Source organism: Ruditapes philippinarum, unplaced genomic scaffold (genome assembly GCF_026571515.1).
Source record: "Ruditapes philippinarum isolate M1 unplaced genomic scaffold, ASM2657151v2 ctg7427_1_1_1_1, whole genome shotgun sequence".
Lineage (NCBI taxonomy): Eukaryota > Metazoa > Mollusca > Bivalvia > Venerida > Veneridae > Ruditapes > Ruditapes philippinarum.
Genome location: NW_026858126.1, coordinates 1 through 9,535, shown reverse-complemented (window position 1 = coordinate 9,535; position 9,535 = coordinate 1). Strand labels below are relative to the sequence as shown.

General features: G+C 35.2%; 1 protein-coding gene across 1 annotated transcript; it reads right to left on the bottom strand.

Moving 5' to 3' along the window:
• Positions 1-1,266: 1,266 nt before the first annotated feature.
• On the bottom strand, positions 1,267-6,212 carry LOC132752195 (transmembrane protein 179-like). The gene is made up of 5 exons (XM_060742500.1): positions 6,027-6,212; positions 4,346-4,542; positions 2,925-3,059; positions 2,231-2,324; positions 1,267-1,706 (listed from the first exon to the last, which is right to left on the bottom strand). Exons 1-5 carry the CDS (start codon positions 6,114-6,116, stop codon positions 1,566-1,568), a joined length of 657 nt encoding a protein of 218 aa, XP_060598483.1. The 5' UTR covers positions 6,117-6,212; the 3' UTR covers positions 1,267-1,565.
• Positions 6,213-9,535: the final 3,323 nt, after the last annotated feature.

Genomic DNA, 9,535 nt, shown 5'->3' with positions numbered 1-9,535 from the left:
GATATGACACAAGGGAGATGAATTATATAAGTTTTGTGAAGGTCCACAAGGGTAATGCTTCATTCCAAATATTTTGGAAGGTTTGTGCATTGTAGTTTCAATCGATCAGACCTGTATGTTTTCTTATATAAGCCTATATTAACTATCATTTGTTCCCTGGATTTCGGCGAATATTGACAAAAGGGGCATAATCAATAGCAGCCTTGTATAGCCAACAGTGCAATGCTATATGCCAAATATCTTAGCTCCCAGTCTAGGTAATGTACCGGTAGTTTCCACAATAGAAGTAAAATGTGTTTCATAAGCCTAAATAAATCACGAGACTCCCGGGGATAGGGCGAATATTGACCCAAAGGAAACGATATATAATTATTTTGGGGAAGTTCACAAGGCATTGCTAATGACAAATATCTAAGCTCTGTGCATTGTAGTTTCACACAGTAAAACTTAGTATGTAAGTTTATATAAATCAAGTGACCAATATTAATGAAAGGAACATAATTTACATCAGTTTTGTAGAGGTCAACAAGACAATGCTGCCAGTCAAATATCTAAGTTCTTGGCGCTACATAGTTTCACATTACAAGACTTAAATGTGTTTCTTATATAGTCTACATAGATGAAGTGACACCCCCCCCCCCCCGGACTGGGCTAATTTTTCATCTACGAAAATATCAGGTAAAATGTGCGATGTGCACATCGGCTCATGTATATGGTAAACATTTCTGTCAATCAATTCCCTTCCATCGGTTCAAAAGTTACAGAGAGGACATGGAATTTCACACTTCATAATAATGTCTATTATTTCTAAGGAAAGTTAAACATGCACTTTGCACATATTGTTGTCTATTTATTGTTAACATCAGTGCCAAACAGTAACAATTTCCTTCCATTGTTCAATACTAACAGGCCGGGTGAACACGATATTGCTAACAGACGGACGGTTTGCCTGGTGCATAACAATATTCGCCATTTTCATTGATTTTTTTGGGAGGGGGGGGGGGCGTAAAAAAGTGGAATATCCAAATTCGTTTCTGGATCCGACCAGTACTAAGCAAGGAGTTTCAAGGAAACAACAGCTGATCCCTGACGTGATGTGAACCAACGCAGCCTGCAATCCTTAGATTATTGGTCCGACGCATCATGCCCGCTCTTTAACTACTGTAAAAGAAATAAATCATTACTGTCTTAAGTCTATAATAATTATCATATATCACAGAAATATCATGTAGATTCTAGCACTTTTTTTCACAAGACTAAGAGGCATTCATGTGCTATATTATTTTATTAGATTTAAACAAAGTGATCAGTGGTCAGTAATGCTTTAATTTTACAAAACACAGTCTAAGGCACGGTCCTAAAACCTTTATCAACACAACAAGAAAATAAGTAAGAATATCTTTTTATACAATGTGGAATATTATCAATATTCAAAAACAACAAAATTTTCAGATTTTATCATTTGCCGCCAGACGACTTTTCAACGTTTCGTTGTTTTTTCCAATGCCATCTATACATATTCACATTTTTACAGGTTATGTATTTGTCAACATTTCATTCACAAATTAAGCTGTCGGTTCAAGTTCTGCGATTCGTTTTGTGTCAGCTCCCGCATTTCCGCTTCTCTGTCGTCTGTTTCTTACAAAGCGCAGGATACATAAAGCTGTCTGCAGCAAAAATAACAGAAAGCAGGTCCAGGACGCAATCTAACAAATAAAAAAAAATGTGTTGCGTTTCCGTTTTTCATTGAAAGCACAATGGAAAATAAACAATAAAGTACTGACTCATTATTTTAGCTGGATCCTTCTGATTTATTGTAATTTGCTACATGTGTAACAGCAATTGTTTTATAAAATACATGTCACATTAGAGGGAAAAAATCTTTCTTTTCAAAGACGACCCATTTTCCATGTCTTTGCTTGTATTTTTCATGGTAAGTTACTTAAAAAGAATATTGAATCTTTATGATAATCATTTTGTGTAATCATATATGAATATACATGTATAAACAAAAATAGGTAAAAAAATAATCATTGACATATTGCATGTATCATTTTTATAGCTTTTAGGAATATAAACATGTGTGTCTTACAATTTGAGATACTCGGCCGTGCGTCTCGACCAATCTATTTTAGTGCACATCCAGCTGTGTATCATATTTGAATAGTATCACTCAGAAACTATCAAATGAAATATCTTATATCTAATTCAATGACAGTTAAATACTAACCTGTGCCACGGCTAGTAATGACGTGTATGGCCCGGCATTAAATTTTTCACTAGAACCGTAACGTGTCCATTCTGTGTTTGCAAAAACTCCGCAACTGTGATAAAGAAAAAAATACATTTGGTTGGGTTTTACGTCGCACCAACACAGTATATATATCATATGGTGTCATTCCAGCTTTACTGGTTAGTGGTGGAGGAAGACCTCTGTGCCCTACAACACGCAAGCAAGGTCATCATTCTAAAGAATGATGTAGACAAACATTTTCCAGTAAACATTAAATTTTATTAGAGGCTTTAAATATGTCTCAGCAACTGTATGCGCTTATTCAATTTTTTTTTCAATTTGATTTGCTATAAAATATACTGATTCATTTAATCAACATAGTGCTCGTTTCAGCCGTAGAATTGCACACCTCTGTGTTAATACTGCACAATTTGTGTCTTTAAAGTTTCTATTTACGCGGTGATAGTCAATAACTGGACAAATATTTGTGAGTTCCAAGTAAGTATACACTTATGTTACTTTTTGATCACTACTTAAGTTCTACTTATAAATATTTGGCATAGAATCAGGTGAAAATTATACCTGAAAAAGTGGTTTGGCATAAAAAAGCAATATAGTTACTAGTAATTGGTAAACGAAAATGAATATTTGTGAAACACATAAAGAGATAAACTGATTATAATAAAGTTACCTCGTTACAAGCTCATTTTCTTTGATACCGTTACAGAACTGAAGAAAGCCAACAGACAGCATACATGACACTATCAAGGCGACGAACGTGTGAGCCCCATTCACTAGAATATACGGCATTACCCACATCTCGTAACTGTAATCAGTCATATCATTATATCTACTGTATTATAAATTAACAAAAAATCAACAACAAAAACAACGAAACAAAACAAAAAAAAACAACAATAACAATATTTGATACTGTTATGCTGTGATACATAAAGTAAAATAAGCTCAGTCAACATTGACTGTCCACCAAGCATATCCCAACTTTATACTGGTCAAGGGAAGTAATCGCTGCGATGATATTGGTCACCATCATGTCTTACATGGTAATTCAAAATCAAAGCATGACTTTGAAATACAAAAGTGATCTTGACCTTTAAGCTGGAAACCTGATTCTTGCACGCAACACGTGACACGTTGCCATCATGAACAACACACTTATGCCTAGTAATTTTTAAGTAAAAACATCTTTGAATAGCGAACATCAATATACTTTTTGAACATAAACAATCATCAAAGAGAAAGTGCACTGTAGCCACTTAAGTATCCATGGCACTTGCGACTAATGAGTGCGGACAGACGGGACGCTTCAAACTATGTTCGTCCCAATGCTGAGAGAGGGGCATAAAGTGTATGGCTCACTTTGTTTGTAAAATCATTTTAAATTTATCCCAGATGACATTAAGTTAGCCAGAATGAAATGTTTAGTATTTTGCACATCAAGCCAGGCGGAAATTAAGTTGTAGGTCTGCAGTTGACGTGCATTTCGTAATATGTAAACATCATTTTGTAATTAAATTTAATACATGTACTTATAAATGTCAAGTCAGGGCGTACAATGGGAAAATCCCATTATTAAAAAAAACAGAAGTGCCGGATCTGTCAGGCTAAGAAAGCTTGAGTCATTAAACGTAACATAAGTTTAAGCAACATAGTATTAAAGCGTGAGTGATCAGATAGGGATGTGTAGCATGACAGATTTTTCACAATATTTGCAGACTTTCATTCAAAAGCTTAAGAAAAAGATCACCGCTTTAAAGAAGCTTGCCTCCAGATTTATGCTTATTATCATGAACATTGATCTGAAAGTAAAATATTGTGAAGTGAACAAAGACAGTAATTTACACATTGCAAATGACACTTGTAATCAATATGATGAAAAATACTGCAAAATCTTAAGACATTTTATACATTTTTCTTGAAACAGTATGCCTCATCTGGAGGCATGCAGCTTTAACTTTGATTAGGAGTCATAGAATATACTTGACGGGTGTTTGGCTATATTAATGGGAGACAGAACAGAAGTTTATTCAAGACTGAAGCAAATAGCACATATTGCATTTATACATACAAATCATATACAATAAAAATTACCCAATTGTAGGCTTCTTTATCGATTTGAATGTGGCAAAGGCATAGAAGATTCCCTTTCCAAGACCGTAAAATATCATGCCGAACACGCTGTAGTATATAGGAAAGTTACAGTTAGCCGGACTGGATGCATGCATCACAAATGCTTTCGAGTTCCATTCTATATCAGCATATAATATACAGTCTCCTTGAAAATTCCACTGAAATTGAAAATTGACAAAAACTATGGTATATTCTAACGCTGTGAAATACCTTATTATTGTAGCTCTACTCACACACTAATATAACTTTTCCGCGCAGGCATGAGTATCGGACCTGGCAAGAAAAAAATATGACCAATTTGATAAAAAAAAACCCAAAAAACAATCCTGTTCAGCATAAATGTATCAACAACAAACAAAAAATGTGAAATATGAGCCCCCTTAAAAACATACTACAAGTTAAAGGGATTCCACTGACGTTTTTTTTTTTGACATGGCAGGAGTGGTAAAAAACTTCCGACATAAATTATCCACTTGAAGTAGATCTATGCCAATAACTTGTGTGGAAAATTTTAGGGCATTCGCTCACTATACTTTACTATTTTTCTGTGAAAAATGATCCAAAATTGAAAAACGTTTCAACGTTTACTCAAATCGGGCTGAGAATAACACAAAAATATGATTTTCAATGCATTTCTGAGTATATTTCTTAGTTATCTTTTGCGTATCTTTCTATTTAAAGTACACCAGGTGATCTATGTAAAAATATGAAATGAGCCGCGTCATGACAAAAGCAACATAGTGCGTTTGCGACCAGTATGGATCCAGGCCTGTCTGCGCATCCGCGCAGTCTGATCAGGATCCTTGCTGTTCGCTTACCAACCCTATTACAAGTAGAGAAATTGATAGCGAACAGCATAGATCCTAATCAGACTGCGCGGATTCGCAGGCTGGTCTGGATTCATGCTGGTCGCAAACCCATTATGTTGGTTTTGTCATGACGCGGATCAAATTTAAATTTTGTGTTTTATGCTCTTTTTAAAAACCTCTGACAGTAGTATTTTTACACATTTAAGATTAACACAAGGTTTTTTATCAATCTGGTCATTTTTTTTTCTTCCCAGCTTGTGCTTTTTCGCTGTACACTTCAAATCAAAGAGTCCGAGACTAACTTTTATAATTGTACAACAGAGCTTTGATCTACATGTATATCAGTTTCATTGTTAAAACATATTTTCAAAAAAGTTGGGAACAAATAATATTAGGTCTGTGCTAAACTAAATGAAGGTAGATCTAAAAATATAGTTTCAACATTTTCATATTTAGATTCTACAACAAACTATAAAAGGATTTTATAAACACAAAATGAGTATCACTATATTTCTGGTATAGACTTCATAGATAGGCCTACATCTATATAGATCTACGTACAAGTATATCTAACTTTGGATCTTTTATCTTCCTACTAAGAAGATAGAAAAAAGATTATAAATAGTACTTAAGTGGTTCTAGTATCTTTGAGAAATTAGTAAATTAGACTATCTATAGCTTATCTATTTTTAAGAAACCTTTTTCATTTAGATCTAGAACTAGATCCTATATGAATACATGTACTGCTAGGGGAGGTAACTAGAATAACATTTTGGGAAAAATTAGCACAAGAAATAAAAGAAAATATAATGTAAAGATAAAACAAAAGTTACCCTGTTTACACCAACGGGAATTGACACAATAAATCCAGCTATAAAGATACAAAAGTATATAATAGCTTGAACTAAAATATGTATGTCCATTTTGCAATGATATTTATATTAGATCTATTATCTAAAATAACTTCCGTCTGTAAACACAGCTAGTGTACACGCAGTCAACCATGAAGCTTGTTGAATGTTATTGATTTCAGAATTGAACTGTAAAAAAAGAACGCGGCGTTACTCAATTAATGCGCGGTTATCCAGTCAGCAGATCTACTGTAATAAATTACATACTACCTGTATTTGAATGATATATCTACCCGTATATTACTTTAAGATTATGCAAAAAACTATATATTTCCAAAGAAAATGATAACAATAATATGAACTAGATCTACATTTTTTCTAGCGGTCACTTAATTTTCATGGCATTTGGTTTACTGACATCACATCTGACGTCACTTTAGTCTAGCCAGTAAACATTACAGTATAGTTTAAAAATCTAAATCCATGGATATCACCACGCAGATCTACAGTGCGGATGATATAGCTCTGCCAAACTATAGACCCTCTATTTTTCGATTCAAATATCATAATTACTTTAAAGTTCTTCTTAAAAAATCTAGCCCACTAGGATCCACTTACAAACTTGCTTGCACATATTCCCTAGCCACGAATGATAACTTCCCTGTCTAAAATTCCACCAAATTATTCCCCTTTTAAATGAGCTCGAAGAAGGGACTTTGTATTTACGAGGGGTGATCAAGAAATAACCGGACTTACTCTCTAAAATATTTATTCTTTGCGATTTTTGCCAAACATAATTCAGATCTAACTGATTCTGTTGGAAATTAAAATATTATTCTTCAGACGTATTCCGCTGTATTATGCGTAGTCATGGAAACACACTAGCGCAAGAGCGGGGGAAGTCATTTTTCATTCACAAATTGCTATTTTATAGCTTATTTTGAACATATTCGGACTTTTGGAGCCAAATTTGGAGCCAATTAACGTCAGTTTGAAATGACGTCATTGACGTCTTTTTATCAAAGTTTCAATGTCATAACGTTTTCCGTTATCAAACAACAAACAGGACATCATCTCCGCTAGTGTCTTGACAATGGCATCACATCAGTATCCAGAACAGCGCAAAATTATTAAATTTTAGTGCGAACTTGGTTATTCACCTACAAAACCTTATGAAATGAAAACACATGCATCTGCAGGATAGATAGTATAAATAACACAAGTTTCTGAATGGCATCGGCGATTCGGTGAAGGTAGGCAATCATCTATCTATCTCTGGATACTGCCAACCCCTCTTAGGAGTGTTAAAGGCAGGAATTTAGTGCACGTCGGATTGTTAGTAAAAGGTGAAAAGAAAAGCTAAAAAAGAAAAGTCCAAACATTGACATGCTTGGAAGGTGAGACTGAAAATGTATTCTAGTCATTGTTAAAATGTTAATAGTGAAACAAGATGATAAGAGATAAAATACATGTAGTTTAAAAACACTGGGAGTAAGACTAGTACTGCAAACCCACCACTGCCTGTTTGAACCTGACTCAGGTTGGGCAGGGTGGCAATGGTTACTAGAAGTTTATTATTCCATAGTAATAATGCTAGAAGGGAAGAAAAGAGTACTTATGGTAGTCGGAGGAATACCTTATTTGGGGCGTGGAAAAGGGATGCTATGTCGGGTTTAAAATCTATGTGGGGTTTAAACAAAAAGTTGGGAGATTAATGCAATGGTTGGTATTCTTATAAAACTTATCAGTCTACAGTAAAAATCTGCGATGTTCGGGGATCGCCCCCCGTTTTTTCCTGCATGGTGTGCACTGAGTGAGGGGAGAATCCTTTTAACCCCTATTATTGCGGCCCCTTGGTCTCTAAAATTTTGTCTTTTTTTAGTGAAAGGAGCCCCAAATAGTTGGGCATTTTAAAAATCTGTGGGTGGACCGGGGACTTGTCTATTTTTTCACTTTTCTTTTTATAATGACTTTTTTTTTAATAAAGAAGGATTTTTGCATGGGTTTTTCGAGATATTGTGTATTAAAATTAAAAGGTCGCAGATGTTGTCCGAGATTTTGCATTTGAACGACCTGGATTGGCCTGGGCATTTTTGGGGTTTAATTTGGTTTTTTTTTTGGTGTTGGTGACTTGGTTTTGGGGTTAAAATCCTGTCCCACTGTTTTTCCACAGAAAAATTTGCTGTCTGTTTTGGGGGTTGGGGGGTTTAGGGGGAAATTGATGGTTATATCAGCAGGTCGTTGCAAATTAATTGACTTGGGATTTTTGGCAGAAAAGAAGCTTGTTGTATTAAAAGGAAAAAAGGGGCCCCGGGGCGAGCCTTGGGGCACTCCAGAGGTAAATGGTTCAGAAAGGGATCCTATCCCCTACTGTTGTCTGGGCCCTAAAGGGGCGTAAACCTTTGAATTTGGGACCACCCTGTTCTTGAAGGTTTAAGAGTTTAAGATGGTTTCTTTTCGGAAACTTTGGGGTCAAGGTATGAGATCTGTTTGTTTGCCTTTGAAAAGGGTTTTCAAAGGTTCGTAAAATTCAAAGGTTGTGTTCAATGATCGTCTTTCTTGAATCCTGCTGGCAAAAAAGGGATGTTTTGGGTGGTAAAATAGGGTGTTGGAGGAAATAGTGTTCGTGTTTAAGGTAGCTGTGGGAAAATTTGGGGGATGTTTTTGGATCCTTGTATCACCTTTTTTTTTGCGGGGTGTTTGCACGGGTCCCCGTTTGGAAAAATTGGGGGTGGAATTTTTTTGGGCTCAAGATGTCAACCTTCTCTACTCCTTTGGCAATTGGTTAATGTTTTTTCAGGGCCCGGGCTTTTTTTGGGTTGGGGTTGGGGGGAGTTTAGTAATCTAGAAAATGATTCAAAAGAAAGGGCTTAGCGTTTGTTGAAAATCAAAACGTCCTTTGCGCCAGGCGTGTCATAGAAAATGTGGAAAAGTTTCGGGACTGACAGGAATGATACGGACAAATTAAAAAGTTAAGCGCGCCAGATAGGTTTTTGGTTAAAAAAAATACTGTCGAAAAACTTTTGGGGGACGTAACTCTGGTTTTTTTGGTGATGCCCCCCCACACGCGTAAATATGTGTTTTTTTGTTTTTGTTTTTTTTGCCTTTGTTGAAAATTTTCGGGTTGATTAAAAATTGAAAAAATTTTCAAAAATTTTTTTTTGGTTTTCTCTTTGGGCGTTTAAGTCTGCGCCCATGGATTTTGTAATTTTTTTTTTTTTTATCCCCTTTTTATATTTGCTTTTATCTATATTATGGAACCCTCTTAAAACGGGGAAAAATTTGAGTTTTGTTCGACTTCGTTGTGCAAAATTTTTATTGGAAAAAAACTTGTGTTTTTTTATATTTTTTTTCTTTTGTGTTTTTTGTTGTAAAACCATTAACTAAGTCCTTTTGCTAATTTAAAAAGTAAAAAAGGATGTTGGCAAGGCGTTCTCCGCACTGATTCCTTTTCGAAAGCAAAAACAAAACAAGGGGGCAGCTCTGTGGTA